At 35.4% G+C, this 17,953-nt stretch overlaps 1 protein-coding gene across 1 annotated transcript in view; it reads left to right on the top strand.

Annotated features, from left to right (window-relative positions):
* LOC122097905 (limbic system associated membrane protein) overlaps positions 1-17,953 on the top strand; it is a 604,370-nt gene that overhangs the window by 390,910 nt on the left and 195,507 nt on the right. Inside the window, exon 3 of the mRNA XM_042668487.1 lies at positions 3,651-3,776. Coding sequence (XP_042524421.1) covers positions 3,651-3,776 — 126 coding nt within the window. The remainder of the gene's footprint in view (positions 1-3,650; positions 3,777-17,953) is intronic.

The raw sequence follows: 17,953 nt of genomic DNA, 5'->3' as shown, positions 1-17,953 counted from the left end.
CCACTTGGCACTGAACGTGTGAAGTGTTGCTCAGGCAGCAAAGATGTAGCACAGCACAGTTGTGTCCAGAAATTTAAAAAGAGAAGTCAAAAGTTATCAGTACAGCATGAGCCTTGAGAAGTAATTTCTTTTTTTCTTTTTTGGGTCCGGTCGTGGGGCCTGAACTCTGGGCTTGGGCGCTGTCCCTCAGCTCTTCAGCTCAAGGCTAGTGCTCTACCACTTGAGCCACAGAGCCACTTCCGACTTTTTTCCTTTTTGCTTATGTGGTGCTGGGGAATCGAACCCAGGGCCTCACGCATGCAAGGCAAGCGCTCTACCACTGAGCCACCTTCCCAGCCCCGAGAAGTAATTTCTTATGAGAGCAAAAAGCATATGTCATCTCATATAAATTCTCTGTGAAAAAGCTAGTACAAATGAATGAACAGAGAAAATGAATGGAGGCATGTGAGTAGTGATACCTATACCAGTGGTAGGGTACCATATGGTTCCATTCTTGACTACTCAGCATAGATGTTTCTGCATGTCTCTTTGCTAGGAACAAGGTCCTGACTATATTGCCCTCAATTAAGAGAATCAGTGAACTTAAGCCTGTAATCAATTACTCTACATATAATTTCTAATTTTATGAACACTTGCCTATGTAGGGTTGATCCGTAGCTTCCCACCATGACATGAAAATGCAAAATGTCTGTATGTTCTCTCTTTACACCATGGCCCGCATTACAATTCAGAGGTAACTACAACTTGAATAATGTGAGCTCTTATAATTACCACAGAGCTTCTTCTTACAGTGTCGGATTGTTGAGAAAGACACCTGAGATGTTTATAGCTTGTTCTTTCAAATGATTTATTGTCATTTATTTGGAGATGTTCAGAACACTAGCTTACTCAGCTAGAAGTTAGAAACTGTAAGTATCAATCTATAGAACATCTGGACACTTAGGAATTCTGAATCATAAGTCCAGCCATAGTGGTTGATGGGATCATTCTTGACAAGCCATTAATCTCTTTTCCTCAAGTTCTTTCCAATAAAATGAGTATGACCTTTCAGGTCTTTGTTCTAAAAGTCTGGGAGAAACACATTGCAAGTCAATGTATGAAGACAGGAAAATAACCCTTAACCCCTATAGCTAAAGGAGGAATGGAAACTCTATAAATACCATAGAGATTGCTAAGTTATGAGAATTAACTATGATGTGCCTCTACCATTGGGCTAGATTTGGAGTCATCACTCTGTACCCAGAGGTCCTCAAAAATGTCCTTGTGAGAGGAACACTGAGGTCATGGATGTCTTCCATTTGCTTCCTTCAAGAGATAGTCTGGATTTTGGGGAAATTAATCATTTTCAGGCAATTGTTTTTTTAAAAAATGTTTTATTGTGATTAAGTGTTTACATAATTTCCGAAGTTTCACAGTATTGTGGGATAGTGATGCTCAGTTAAAGTCACAAACACATTCTAACTTTCCTGGAGCAAATTGTCTATCACGGTCTATAACATTTATGAGTTCTATGAGCTTTGCAATACAGTTATTTCTTCCACATTGGGTGGTATGTACATTTCTTTTGTTTTGCATAGCATCAGCTGTTCCCTCCTTCCCATTTGTTCCCTCCCTCCCATCACTGCCATTGAGTTGCTTAGTTCATTTTGGTCAATGTCCTGTGCAGCTAATGGATCCCGCTGTTGTATGTTTTTCCTCCTGGTTCCCCTCTGGTGTACACATATATACCATACATGTGATCAGCAGCATGAGGTTATTTAGAAGTGGTTCGACCAGATGTGTGGAAGTTCTTTGTTTCTTAAGTACTGTTAATTTTGTCATATCACCTAACATTTTGGATTTAACATCCACTTATCAGAGAGACCATGAACCATTTGTCTCTTTGCTCTTGGCTTACCTCGCTCAACATGATTTCTTCTAGCTCCATCCATTTCCCTGCAAATGTCATTATTTTGTCCTTTCTAATGGCTGCATAATATCCCATTGTGTATAGATACCACAACTTTTGGATCCATTCATCTGTGGTGGGACATCTGGGTTGTTTCCATACCCTGGTTATTGAGAACAGTGCTGCAGTAAACATGGAGGTGTACGTGTCCTTGTATACTGGTTCCTGTTGTAGGCAATTGTTTCTTTAAGCAGAAAATGTCCCTGTTGGGAAGGTACAGTCTCTAATGAGCAAAAAAAAAAAAAGAGGGGGGGAGATTTCTTCTTGAAGTCCTTTGTGCTTTCTTGTCTTCCCTCAGACACATACTTTCTCCATGATAGCATAGTCACTGAGTTATGAAAACTATGAAAGGAAAAAGAAAAATCACAAGCATCCATAAACCTTGCTATTTGTAATCAGCGCATAACCTCCATCATGAAATCTGTGAGTAATTCACTCCCCACGCTTTCCACTTCAGCCTACCAATATGGGCACTCATGCTGCCACCCCGAACATTAATGAAGGAAGTCAGGCGGCATACAGCTTGCCCTTGGGGACTCATTTTTCACATCACCAAAAAGTAATTTCTGTCATTTTTGGCCATCTGGTAGCCTGGATTGTGAAGATGAAATTTCACTCAAGAATTACTTAAGAGAGTGGGCCTTGCAGTCTCCCTGACTGCCCAGTTCGAAATTCTATCTGCGTTTCACATATAACCCCATAGATGCCCTTAGTCTCCAGCCAGCAAATAAGATTCTCAAAGCATAGTTGTAAGCTGCTACTGAAATGGTCTGTTTCTTTTATTGTCTTTAAGTAGTTGTACAAAGATGTTTAAATTCAGCATGTCAGTGTTTGCATCTTTATCAATATTATCCCTTACTTTGTCTGAGACGATACTTGGTACATACCCTACACAGTATCTTAGGTATTATAAGGGTGTAATGAAAGGTATGTTTAACTAAAGTTAACTATCATTACATTGTAAGTAGTAGTGATGACAGTAGTCTTTAGAATAATAGTAGGGTAGTAGTTTTACAATGTCTATATCTCTTTAAATGAGCCTTATTAATTCCATCATATACATTTTCAAGTACACTATCTGACCTTTTATACCTTATGATACTATTTAGAGGCTTTCTATTATAGTTATTATAGTGTGGTTTATTTAAGTAGATGCATAAATCCTGCATCTTACTAACACAATGATGCAATCTTATACTAAACTATATTTTTATTGTCTTAGCATATGGAGAAGACTACATTATATATTATATACCTGATGTGATATACATCATATATATGATACATGGTCATGGTATAATAGTAGGTATAATAATATATATGTGGTTATCATATATAAAAATTTGAGTGACTGTGATGAGAAAAATTTGTTATTAATTTATGTAAATGTACAGACCATCTCATATGTAAATAAAATTTATCTTGGTAGGAATCAGGGTAAAGATTTTTCATTATAAGATGACAGATACTTTGTAAAACACTCAGATGTCCCTAGTGGGAAGTATTTTCACCTTGAGACTCGGTGAGCAGATAACAAGATAACAAGAAGAGATCTTAAAAGTACCCTGGCCACTTAATACAAAATTTCAAATTAATCAGGAAAAAATTAAATTTCCTATCTCCAGTTATATGGATCATTGCTACAAGCCTGCTTTAACGACATTAACGACATGGTTACATATTCCATTTATTGTCTTTACAGTTCCACCAAAGATCTCCAACATCTCCTCAGATGTCACTGTGAATGAGGGCAGCAATGTGACCCTGGTCTGTATGGCCAATGGCCGCCCTGAACCCGTTATCACCTGGAGACACCTTACACCAACTGGTAAGCAGCCCTCTAGTTTGCAAGATGTCACATGTTAGTTAAGATTGTGTTGTCAAATGGTGAGAACACTTCATGTTTTTAAGACACTAAGATGCTTACCATATGACCAGACAGGTCTGTTATAGTATTCTTGCAATCTTCAGAAATGTGTTCATTTCTATGAAGTTCATAGCTATAATATTAAGTGCATATACACATTATATTTCACTTGCAATATTACACCCACAAGGCAACACATATAGGAACATTGAATGACTTGGTATTTCATCTAATACGTATGCTGATTTGGTAGTTGAATTACTTGGGACAATGTATTGAATTGAACTTACATCTTTTTGTAAGTTTGTTTTGCTTCGATTTTAGACAACTATTAGTTTTCTAGTATGTACCAATTTGTGAAGAAACTAGTCAGGAACAGTACAATATTGTCTGTGGCTTCTCCTCTCTATGACTTGGCATCTAATTCTGTGACGGACAGAAGTTATGGAGATGGGGGTGAAAGAAGCTACATGAGTTTATCATCCATCTCAGATTTTGGCTTTATTCAGTACAAATCTGAATATCCCAGGAATATTCTTTGCATCTGCTTTTCCATATTCTTATCACCTTCATTGTAACTCGATTCCAATCCCCCCTAACATTATATTTCCAGCATTATTTAAATATTCTAACAAAAGAGATAGAATTAACTGAATGCATATTCCCCTGCACTACCAATTGATTCACTCAGTTGTGTTTGACAATGGAGCCTGCTATTCAATTGTTCCAGAAGATCTGTGGATCAATATTCTTATAAGATAGATTTTAGCTTAGTAGAGAGGAATTTTTTTTGTTTGATAAATGTGTTGATTTAAATATTTGAAAACATAAATGTATTAACATGGTAAGTGATTTGAAAACTATATAGAATCTTCAACTTTTACCTGGCGTATGTCTGATATTTTCTTTTTTTCTTTTCCTTTTTGTCAGTTATGAGGATTGAACTCTGGGCCTGGGCACTGTCCCTGAGCTCTTCAGCTCAAGAACAGCACTCTACCTCTTGAGCCACAGTGCCACTTCTGGTTTTCTAATGGTTTATTGGAGATAAGAGTTTCTTGGAATTTCCTGAACTGTGATCCTCAGATCTTAGCCTCCTGAGTAGCTAGGATTACAGGCGGGAGCCACCAGCACATGTCTTGATATTTTCTTAAATATTCATAAAGTGTTTAGAAATTAATTTATAATGTATTCATGTGATAATGAACTCCATTAAAAACATGCCAAGCTAAGCATACAGAAAGAGGTATCCTGATATATTTCTTAAAGGGTCCCAGTAATGTTTGGTTACAGTGGCCTAAAAAACCCTCTGTATTTTGTGATGTGAGATCATGGGGCCACCATTTAACCTTATACTCCAAATTAATTTCCAAGTAAAGTTTGGACAAACCTATGACATGGTCTAATATTTAGCACGATATTCTTATCAGATATCTCTATTTTATTTAAAAGATGTTCTTATTAATGTTTGCATTGCCACTTATTGGTAACATATACAATCAATACAGTGTAAGCTTATTTGGGGAATCAATTTCAAATTTATTGTCTCATAAGATCATATAGAAGATTGTCTTCAGTATGAATCTGAAGATGTCTGTCTTTCCCCTGAACTAAAACTTCAGAGCATATTCAACTTTGATGGTATTCTATTAACTCCTGACCTACACACCTACCACTGTACCAAGTGGCCATTATTTTATTGGCTGGCCATTTAGTATAAAAATAAGAGGCCTATTTTATCAAAACAACTTCTAAAATCATTGTGTTTCTGTATTGTTATTGAGAAATGATCAAAATCCTAGCATACATTTATTTTGAAGAATCTTTTAAAGGAAATTCTTTCTTTCCAATATTTCTGTTATTTTTCTAAATAATTTTGTGTTTGTAAATGCAGTCAGTGAATTTGTATAAATAATCTTGAATTCTTCATTCTACTGACTGTTAATAAATATAGAGACATTTTTCTGGCCCATGTATATATATACTTTATGTTTATATATATGCATATATGCATATATAAATATACATATATAAATTACATATCAATAATATTACAAATAAAATCTTGAAGAAATTACTTAGGAGTTAGGAATAGCAGTTGATTTACAGACTATTCTCTTGTTTTCTTACCATTATTTTATACTTTTGTCCTTTTTAATCTTTAATTTAGGAGTTTACATGAACATACTATTTTTAATCTCTTAATCTTAATCATAAGATAAAATAGGTAATCAAAGGTAAAATAGATAATGAAATAAAAACACCTTAATGTTATGGTCAATTAATAGATATATTAATAGAAGGACATTATTTCCTTTGGTAGAATACTGGCTAGTAAAATAGTATTTTCATGAGGAAATGCAATTGCTGAGTAGAGCCTAAAGATGGATTATTTTTTTGTCCTTTGTGTTTAGAAAAGTTCTGGGAACCAAAGCTTCAAGGCTGTTTGTCTGTTGGTTTAGAGCTTCATGACTAACTCTAATACAAACATCTTCATGATAATGAACATCTGATTTGAAACTTAAAGTACACTGCTTTCTATGCTTCATGTCAATGAAAGTCCAAGGGAACAACCATTATCTTTCAGATAAAGAATATTTTCATATACTGAGAGAACTCTAGAGTTTTAAAATAACCTACAAAATTTTATATACTCACTAGGATCCCCAATAATCAATATCAGGGGCATCAAGCTAAGCCTATGGGCCAAATCCAGTATGCTTTATTTATGTAATTATGTAATACCTTAGCAAGAATACCTTCTTATTTTAGCATGGATAAGTGGAATTTTATATTTAGAGCACCAAGCTTGCTAGACAGGTGCTCTACCTCTTAAGCCATATCCCCCACCTAATAATATTTTTGGAATAGCTACATAGTAGAAAAAAGTAAAAAAGAAGTCTACTTTTTGCTAGTAAAAGATATATGAAATCCAAATTTCAGTGTGCATACACAATGTTACCTTGAAATATAGCCGTACTCTTATATTTGCATATTGTTTATGGCTGCTTTCACTCTAAAACAGCAGACAAACATTTGCAACAACAACAAAAACTTCCCAGCCCACAAAGACTAAAAAAAATATATTTTATCTGGTCTTTTAGAAAAATGTTCATAGATTGCTGCTCAAGACTTAGGACATAGGACAAGGATTTTCTATTCTCATCCATGCCCTTCAGACATTTCAAGAAAACTTTATTTTTCTAGTCATCTATCCAGGCCTTCTCTGTGGGTCAGAATCTATTCCTGTACATGCAAAAGGAGCTCTCTCATATATTTGCAGAGTGAAAGACAACCACCATCCACCCTTACAATGTCTATTGATTGCCAAGCTTACGCTTTTCATCTCTTTCACAATTGACCTACATAAACACCGGATCAAAATGATATTCCAAGTGACAGAAGAGAAAAACTTGCCTTAGCTATTTTATAAAGACAACTAGGATTCTGTGTATGTGCCTGAGTGTGTGTGTGTGTGTGTGTGTGTGTGTGTGTGGTTATTCCTTTCAAATTATGGAAACAGGGTAATTGTTTTTAGCCTATCATGCAAGTCTTTCTTAGAGACACTGGAGGAAGAGACTAACTCCTTGTGTGACAGCAAAGCCATGTGAAGGAAAATAAAATTCAACTAGCTTTGTTCCATTATTAATCATGGCTTCCACAGTGGAGAGTGTGACTGTCTTCTAGAGGAAATGTGCCTGTAATTAGCTCGACCCCACAGGAACATGGAAGCCTGAAAGGGGGAAGATTTCATGTAGGGATCACTAGTATGGGATGACCTTACATTTGATAACATGACATAGAGAAAGAAATAGACACATGGCACATTTTTATGAGAAAACTGTTTGTTACCTCAGTTTGGTTCTTTTGTTCTTTTTTAATTTTTTTTGTGTAGGTTATTTCATTTTTCTTTCTTTTATCATTACAAATTGCTTTCTAAAATATATTACCATTGTTTTCAAAGAGGAAAATTAGAAGAATAGTGAATTTTCATTATGCACACTAAAACAAACATTTACCTGACTCAGAGACTGATGTATTCCACTAATGTCTTTCTTATATTTCTGATTTCTTCTATCATTTTCTTTTTTCACTTTTTCTATGTAGTCAAAGTGGTGTGTCACATATGTGGTTATTAAATGTGACCTATTTTTTTCCCCTTAATTAAGTTAGACTTTCATAATACTGTGACTCCCAGAGGGCAATTGCACTGTAACATATATTTCTATGGAGTGTTTGATCTCCCTTCTGTGAGCAAAAGAGGCTCCTATCTTCATTTAACTTTATTTCTAAATCTTTCTTCTTATGGCCGTAAGGAGATTTCTTTGTGAAGTGTGCATTATGGGGTGTCAGGATTACTCAGGGTTACAGAACGAGTTTCTGTGCATTTTGTTTCTACAGGGTTTTCGCAACCTTAGTACTGTTAGATACCTAGAAAACTCAAAAGGTACACTGAGCATTTCTTTCACCCCTTAGGCTAAGATCAACTCAGAAGTTACTGTGTAATTTTCTTGTCCAGCCAGAAGCCAGATTTGACATCAACAGAGAGTTTAGAAATCCTACTTAAGAATTATTTTCTGTTTTGTTGGACTGAGTGGGAAAATATTGTTCAAGAAGGTTCAATAGGACTTTCAGGCAGCAGAAACTCATTATACCCTGGTTAATCACTTGGTCTTAGATACCCCTTCCAATATGGTTCCAGCTCTAAACTTACTGATCTTTTCTTGAATGCTGTTAATACAACACTTTCATCTCCCTAGTTTTTAATTGTATAACTCACTTTGTATCACCAGCATAAACTCTTGACTTATTGAAGTCATTTTTAAAGTCAAATTCTATATGTCCATGTTTCTAGGGACAATCATCTGGTATTCTGAGTGAGTGTGGTAGAATTAGCATGATGTTATATTCATTGCAGGTAACATATCATGTACAGTTTGAGTCCAGGGAAGTGATTTCCCTTAAATTTTCTTTTATAGACCCTATTGATGGTTCTGTGAGTTGTTGTCTATAGTATATGAATATGGAAGTCAAACCCATATACTTTTACCATAAAGACTGTTGACCACATCATAATAATTCAATTCAGAGCGCTAGTTCAACTTATACTAGGAAGTATTTTCATTTATGCTTTGTAGAGAAAAATAATGAATTTTTGGTATAATTTCTCAGTGTCACACTTGTACATTGATGTCAAGATGTTATACACTGATACAGAATTATATTCATATTAATTTCACTCTCCATCTAATGAAATTTATCTGGTCAAGATTATTTGTAGGGTACCCACTCTATAAAAAAGACAAAATGAAGAGTAAGACAGACATGGTTCCTGCACAAATGGAGCTTATAGTTCAACAAGAGAGCTGAGCATGAAAATAATAATTGCATGAATAACCCTTTAATTAGATTCATACATTATAAAGCAAAATTACAGCATTCAATAAGACTATAAAACAGGCCCATATAGTGAAATCTGCAAAGCCAGCAGACTTCTCTGAAGGGACATTATGCTGAGACCTCAAAACTGAGTAGTACCTGGACAAGAAGATAGGAAGAAAGAGTATTTTAGACATAAAAGACAGTCTATACCAACACCTGGAGTGATAAGGCTTTTAAGAAGTTGGGTGAATATTATTATGTGAAACCATCATGTTTGTTACTGTATTGTTATGCTACTTTTCATATTCAAACTCATATTTTAGACACAATTTAAGTTTACCTCTTAATGTTTCCATTTTCTTTTCCAAAAAGCAGAAAAAAAATTAAAAGTTGTACTATACTTTTTTGTGCCTTACTTGTGTGTTGATTTTTATATCAATAAATATCACTATATATTCATGTACACACACACACATATATATCAGCAAGTATTTTGTGCACAAATATCTTAAATATAGGTCAGAAATGTCTGTTTAGTACGGCATAGTGATACACAACTGTAATACCAGTTGGGAGAGTGAGGCAGGCTGATCATGAGTTTGAGGATAGTTTGAACTATGTAGAGAGACTCTGTGTCCACACAAATATCAAACAAACCAAAAACTTCTTCCTTTCTATTGATAGCTCCATAAAACCTAACCAAGTACATACAATTCCTTTTTAAACCTTCATATCATTAAAATAAATAGGTGATTTAGAAAATAAAGAACACAAAATCTAACTACATGATTACTGGAATCTTCTACCAACAACTTAAAAATCCTGGCAATACAAAATAAGTGACCTTGGGAATTGTTAAACCACAGAGAAACGATTCCTAATTAAACCTTACTTGGTACACACTGAGAAATGTCCTCATGCCCCACTTGTACATCCAGATGTGTTGAAGGCCCTAAGGAGACTTTGCCAGATAAGACATGAATTAGTCCATAATTGCTTTGGAGTGACTACCTTAGACTTCAGTGCACCTGCATGCTGGGCAACTTTGGGTTGGGATGAGGCAATATCTCAATCAGAAACTCTCACAGGACCTATTGAGAATAGAATTCCATACTCCACCTCTATTCTAATCATCTTAGTATTCACCCATCACTATTTTACCTTTTGCCATCATTCCAAATAACACACACACACACACACACACACACACACACACACACACACACACACGCATTCATTTATGTGAGAGGCTAATATGTATTTAAAAGATGAAGGGGTTTCATTGGGATATATCCACATATGCACACAGTGTACTTAAAACAAATTAAACCTCTCTGAAATATTCCCTTTCCTCCTTCTATCTTCAACATTTTGTCAAATAGCAATTTGTGGATTTTAGTGTGTTGTATTCATGTATATATATATATATATATATATATATATATATATATACACACACACACATATATGTGATCTCCTTTAATCTCTTCACCCCTCCATATTCCCTCCTTTATCCCTACTCCTGCTCATGAACAATCCACATTTTCCACTCAAATCTCATTACCATTAGTATAACCATCATCATTACTTTAGGTCTACAATACACATATGAGCATGAACCTTGATCTGTGGTTTGGTATATCATCCTTAACATAATGACCTCCAGATACATCCATTTTTTGGCAAATGATATAATTTTACCTTTCTTTATGGATGAATAATATTCTCCGATGTGCATCTAATATACTTTTATATAGAAACATGCATATATTATAGAAAATATTTTCTTTGTGCATTTGTCATTTGTTGCACACATCAGCTTATTCTACCATCTGCCTATTATGAACAGAACTGCAATAAATATGGACATGTAGGTAAAACTTTTAAATTATGTGCTTAAATTTTCCTTTGTTAAGTGTGTGAGATTTATACAAGTTTGGAAATTATACTCTATCTATATGTACATTTTGCATTTGTAAGTACTCAATTGAATGAGTTACTTAAGGACTTGACAAAAAGGAGAAGTATTACTGAGAAATAATTCATAAAGTATAAACTAAATACACACTGATGAATAATTAAAGCATGTGTGAATAGAAAATAAACTACAAATGATATAACAAGATTATAGAACTAAGTCTAGGTAACAGGTTTTGAAACCTTCAGGGAATTCCCTGCCTTGCTTTTATTTAGAACTTTTCTTCTTGAGTTGCCCTATTGTCTATCTGATTTGCATCATCCCCTACTATGCTGTGGAGAAAGTGGTGAAATCTTTACATTCATACATCTGATTTTTTTTAATACTCTTATCACTCTTCCACTATCAGTAATTGTTATTTTACTTTTCAGTGCTTATTACACTCAATAATTATCTTAAACATTCCTTTACTTTTTCATTGCCTATTTTCCTCATGAAAGCAAATGCTTTGATGACCTTAGTTCCTGTTATAGTACCTGGCATAGTAAATATTTGTTGAATACGTAAGTGCATTACTTACTGCAGAGAAATGTCAGGCTTTAGGTTGCTCTCTGCTTAAAGTAAAGATTAAAGAAGAGTCCTCATAAAATTCTATTTTGCATGCATCTCTATCATATCATATACATCTTTAAAAGATAAGATTTTTTTCACTTAAGGCACTGTGACATTCTACGCGTTTCTCTATCTATATAATGTATGTTTTTCTTTATGTATTTTAACAGAGATTGAACTCCATTGAACTCGTGTTGTTGTGTGGTGGTAATATTGTGGGAGAGAATCTTTAAGAACATTAGAGTTGGGCAATAGATAACAGTCCCAAGGCTGAGTCAACCTAAACACAGAAACTCCCACTGAGGAGTTGTTTCACAATACTTCCTATGATACATTACAATGTAGCTTTCTGGTTGTATCAAATGGTAGTATAAGATTTCCAAGTCTGGCAATCATCACAATTACCCCGAGTAGAAGAAAATCAGATATAGCATTCAAGTTCTAGTATCCAACCACAAACAAAAACAAAAAAGAAAAGAAAAGAAACACCTTAGTTACATTCTATAATATATGCAAAATTCACCAAATTTCATTAAGATTTAAAAAAAAATCTGTGACAACCAGGAGACTGGGAGGTAATTCACAGAATACTTTGTAAAATATGATATAGAGAATAGCATCATTTCTGCCTATTAAATCTGGACTCTCCTCATCAGAATTTGTGAGGGCTTTAAAAGAAAGTTAAAATTTTGAGTCCTAGCACATATCCACAAGTTGAGAAACTACTGTCCATCAAGATCCCCAGGTGGTGTGTATGCTTGTTAAATTTGAAAAGCTATCAGCCAGAGGTGAAGTCTCCAAATTCAGAGAAAGCTGTGTTCTTAGCATTTGAATTACAGAAATTAAAAACCTTTCCACATTTATTTTTACCAAGGGGCAATCTTAAACTGTAATTCCTTCCTTCCGTCTTTCTTTCAAAATACATTCCTACCAAGAAAAGAGTAAAGAAAATGGTGTACGATAGGGGTGGAGTACAATACTGTGTCATTGAATATTTATCAAGGATAAAAGAATACCTAATGTACTTCCTACTATATAAGTTGCTGCTGTTAAGTATTGCCAGAAAAAGAAAATAAGCTACTTTATGAAGAGATGCATTCTAGATGACAGTAGCCACTTTTCTCATCATTGTTTATAATAAGTTTATCACAAATTGTAGGCAATAATATGTGGCCTGTCTGCCTCACACTGGTGCTTCGAGAGCTCAAATGAGATAATGAATAGGAAAGTCACTTGAAAACTGGAAGGCTCTCTACAAATGCAAAGCACTGGTAGAAAGAATACAGTATTTGGAGTTAGAAAGCAAGGGTTTGAGTTTCTGCTCTCTATAATTTACTCTTTTTTGGGGTATGAGGATTGGATAAGTTCTGTGAGCACTGGCTTATCATCATCATTCTATGAATGATAGAATGACTGCTCACCTAATAGGTGAACTCTATGAATGATAGAATGACTGCTCACCTAATAGGTGAACTAATGTATATGAAAGCAATGTATTTTTGATGACAAAGAATTACTCAGCTGCTGTGTGTTATAGTTGTCATAGATTCTGTAAAGCAAAATAGGCTTAAATCATGGCAGGTATTCTGGATAAATTGCAGAAAGAACTAATTTCAAGACTGTGAAGCACTCTCCAAAATCTCCCAATACTACAATACAGTGATTCTTAAGAACATGTCAACTGGGCAATTATTAGGCTTCACACCACACTTACTTAAATTAAAAAAAAAAACCTCTAGGCATGTGGACTGAATATTCATTATTTTAACAAAATCTCAAAGTGATTTGGATGCATAATTCTTAGACAAGTCTTACACTGAAGAAATGTATCTTTGTCCAATAATCAGGGTTGAATGATCATGAGTGTAAGAACACTTTGGATAGCTCCTATTTTGGATGTTCATGTAACTATTCTATAATATAAATGAACTATCTGATTTTTTGGCTAGAATAACTATCCATTTAGATGGAGAAGTTTGGAAGTAGCAACAGCACAGAAATCCCAAATTTGTTTTCTGTCCACATTCTAATGATATTTGAAGGTAACACATTGCTTAAAATGTGCACATATTTCTGAAATTCTCATTATTCTCCTGAAATATACATTTGCAAACTTCCTTGTACACAAACTGTGATTCATCTGAATAGATGTGGCCACCCAGTCTATAAAAGACATGTCAATAAAATCACCCCCATGTCACTAAGGAACTCTGTGAAAATGAACTTTACAACTTGGCTAGAGAGGAAGTCATGGAGGAGGGATAGTGGGAAAAAAATGAAAGATTGGGTAAGAATGTTCAATAGAAATGTACTCATTACCTTACTTATGTAACTGTAACCTCTCTGTACATCATGTTTATAACAAAATAAATAAGAATTTAAAAAAAGAAAAGCAAATGAAAAATCCAGACAAAAAAAGAGAAACTATGAAAAGCAGATTTCTTATTTTCTTTAAAAAGATAAATAAAAAGGAAGAAAATGAAATTCTTGTCATTTCCTTTATGTGTCATATACTTTTGTTTCATGGATCAAATCCAGTATTATTCTCAAATTGGTCAACAATTCAAAAGCACAGTAGACTCTGGGAAATCATATCATTGCTAAATTGTGACCTTCTGCTGTTGACTGAAGTGTTAAAATCTGGTGAAGGGAAAAAAGAAAAAGAAAAAAAATATTTAATAATTCAATAGGCAAATATGCAAATCAGATCTAATTCTTCAAGGTATTCTAGCAATAAAAACCGAAATGTCAGTCTTTGAATGACATCAGTCTCTCTGTTCTAATTTTATTTTTGGGGTGGTCACTGAGACTTGATGATATTTTGACTGTGGAAGTAAGATCCAGATCAGGGAATAACAGATTTCAAAGGCAGATGAAAACTCTCCCAGCCACTTCCTCTGCAGAGGACTACACAGGAGACATGTTACATTTGTAAACATTCCACTCCCCCTTGCAAGGAAAACAAAAATTGCAAAGTTGGTTGAAATTGTAGGAAAGGAAGATAGTCCTGGATATCATCTTAGAGCAAAAGTCTTTTCAGCGATAATGCATGGAACTGAAGATACAGCTGCCCCTCATTTATGGGCCACTTTCTATGGACACAGAATCAAGCAGTGGGCAATGCATAAATAAACACTGTGTATTCCCAGTAAAACAGTTAAATGTGAAAAATTATGATGGTTGCACACATCTATAGCCTGCTTATTTAAAACAATTATAAAAATGAAGTCATGATAATACGTTATCAGCTGGACCTGCCATAATAAAATAGCGCAGAGGTTTAAACAACAGACCTTCATTTCCTCCATAGTTCTGGAGGCTAGAAGTCCGTGATGAGTGATGTGGTGAGGGTTTCCGTGGCTTGTATATTTTGGTCACCTTCTTGCATGCCTTGTGAATCCTTCTTTCTGTTTGTGTTGAACATAAACACATTCTCTAGTATTCCTTCTTAAAAGGTCACTAATTATGCTATAGGGATCTCACCATTATGTCAGCATACAAATGTAATTACCTCAAAAAGACTCCATCTCAGAATTTTACTACATTGTCACCTCAGGGTTCTATATATTGATTAGTGGAGGATAAAGTAGAGTCTATTGCATGTGTCTATCTGCCTGCCTACAAGTGAACTTTTGACTCTCTTGAAGCAGTGCTCCAACAGATTTGAATTTATTCTGTGGTCATGTTCCTTAAGGACTGTGTATATCCTGGAGTTGAATCGTCTCTTCAATTCGGGATTAGGAAAAAAAAGAAAAAAGAAAGGCAAATGAAAAACTCCAAATATGCAGTCTTAATATAGAAATCAAGTGATGATGACATTAGCAGCCTAGTGCTAGCTGCCTTCCCCAGATCCAAATGTCCTGTCAGTTAGCGACCACCCTGAACTTATATAATTCCAGCAGGAGAAGCAAAGCACATCCAATGGAGTTATTCCTGTAACACATCAAGGCCAGGCTGAAAGAAAAATTTGTCTTATGCATGTGTAACTAGCTGTAACTCTCTCTCTTCTTGGCAGTGCTGTTACTGATTACTGCTAGAGAAGATAATTCCCCCAGGAACATTTAAGCATTCTAAGCTCTCCACAGCAGGCTGACTCAGCTGCTGTGTGTCAGAGTGGATCAGGAGCTCTGCTGAGCCAGTGTGCAATGCCGCTAAGCCTTTGAGAATGCGTGTGAATCTTCACTCTGCTCTGTTCCTTGTCAAAGGTGTAGTTCTGCCAAGGAGCTGTCTGGCCGCAGGGATGACCCATAATCCCATTCTCTCCCACTGGGTAAGAGTGGGTGATGATGATTGGGTTGGGGTAAATGGCCGGCTGTGAGGACTGTGGCCCGCTTCTCACCTGATTATGGTACAGATGGAGGCTAAGAGGTATTTTAGCAGATCCAAAAGAAAAACTCTATTTTTTACCTTAGCTATCTGAGGCAGTATCTTTCTGAATTAAGAGTCTCAATATGTAATGTAACACTAAGATTAATAAAAAAGAGGAAGGGGAAACAAGGAGGAGGCAACAATGCTTGATAAGAAATGTACTCGTGGAAGTGGCACTGTGGCTCAAGCAGTAGAGTGCTCATCCTTGAGCTGAAGAGCACAGGGCCAGCGCCCAAGTCCAGAGTTCAAGCCCCACAACCGACAAAAACAAACAAATAAACAAACAAAAACAAAACAAAAGACTCAAAAAAGAAAACTTTAAAAAAAAAAAAAAAAGAAATGTACTCGTTATCTTGCCCATGTAATTGTAATTCCTCTGTACGGTATTTTCACAATAAAAAAAAAAGAACTAGCTGCCTTTTGAAGGGGTTCTCTGTTCTATGGGAGACATCCATGCGGTCTGGAAAAACTAGGATGATTATTCTTCATGGTTACACTTATCACCAATATTGCTGTTACTATGATCATTCTTATCATTACCATTAGCATGATTGCTAGAAACAACTATGATAATTTCCACTTCTTCTACCCAGGATGGAAAGATACTCAACACTGAGAATTCCCCATGTCTGTAAGAGCCTCATCACCACAGGGACTCCCTAAATATTTAGGAGGTATCCCAGTACAGACTCAGTGAATCACATATTAGAGCCAGACAGCTTTTCCAAAAGTAAACTTCTGAGTTTGATAGAGGGAAAATACCAGATACTAGAAGGAACTTTATATGTATTTTTCTTCTGTTGATATTTCAAAAAAATAACAAACATACCACAGGTGGGATATATATATATATATATATAGAGAGAGAGAGAGAGAGAGAGAGAGCGCGTACACACATACACACACATTCACACACACACATACATTCACAGCCACACACACGCAAAACACAGACTCTTGCACATTCCCTTCCCACACACTCCACAACTCACACAAAGAAACACACAATTCTCTCACACATGTCCTCATATAAACACATAAACATAAACATATACATATTGTCACATATACACTCTTCCACAAACACACATGGACTCACATACACTTGCCCTTACACACACACACACACACACACACACACACACACACTTGCTTAAATTGTACAAACTCGAAAATATGTTATTACTAATTTTAATGCAAGTTGCTCTTCTATCACTATAATGTGAATTTCAATAAAGCAATATTGTCTGATTTTCACCCCCAAAGGGAATGTTTCACCTCAAAACCAATAACTGAGTGTTCTACATCCCAGAAGCTGAAAAACAAAGCCAGCTGTACATTGCATTGAAACCTTGAATATAAATTGGACTTGTAGGATTTTCTTTTCACTATTGTAAAACCTTACAATTTCTCCATTTGTAGCAGTAAGATACTGAAGTCCAAAACTGTATCCCTGAGACCCATTAGTTATCACCTTGTTGTCAAGCTATTTGGATATCTGTACCATCCGAATAACATCTCTGTTATTAGCTTCCTATAGCTACCACAACAAATTATCACAGGCTTGGTGGCTGAAAACAGTAAAAATGTCTTCTACAGTTGTGAAGGCCTTGGAATGCGTAGTATAGGAGTTGTGGGCCAGGCGCCCTCTGCTGGTTATAATGAGCAATTGACTTCAATGGCTCCAGGTTTTCCTTAGGTTTTAGTACTTTTATCTCCTGGCCTCTTCCTACTTTCTCATGCTTCTTCCCTGTCTTTGTGCCTCTGTGTCTCAGTTCTTCCTTATTCCTCTTTTTTTTTTTAACAGTCATTGATCTTCGGGGTCATCTAGAGATCTTTAATTACCTCTGCAAACATCTTT

This window comes from Dipodomys spectabilis, unplaced genomic scaffold (genome assembly GCF_019054845.1).
Source record: "Dipodomys spectabilis isolate Male_0828 unplaced genomic scaffold, ASM1905484v1 ptg000017l, whole genome shotgun sequence".
Lineage (NCBI taxonomy): Eukaryota > Metazoa > Chordata > Mammalia > Rodentia > Heteromyidae > Dipodomys > Dipodomys spectabilis.
Note: the sequence above shows the minus strand (reverse complement) of the source record. Positions and strands in the feature narration are given on the sequence as shown.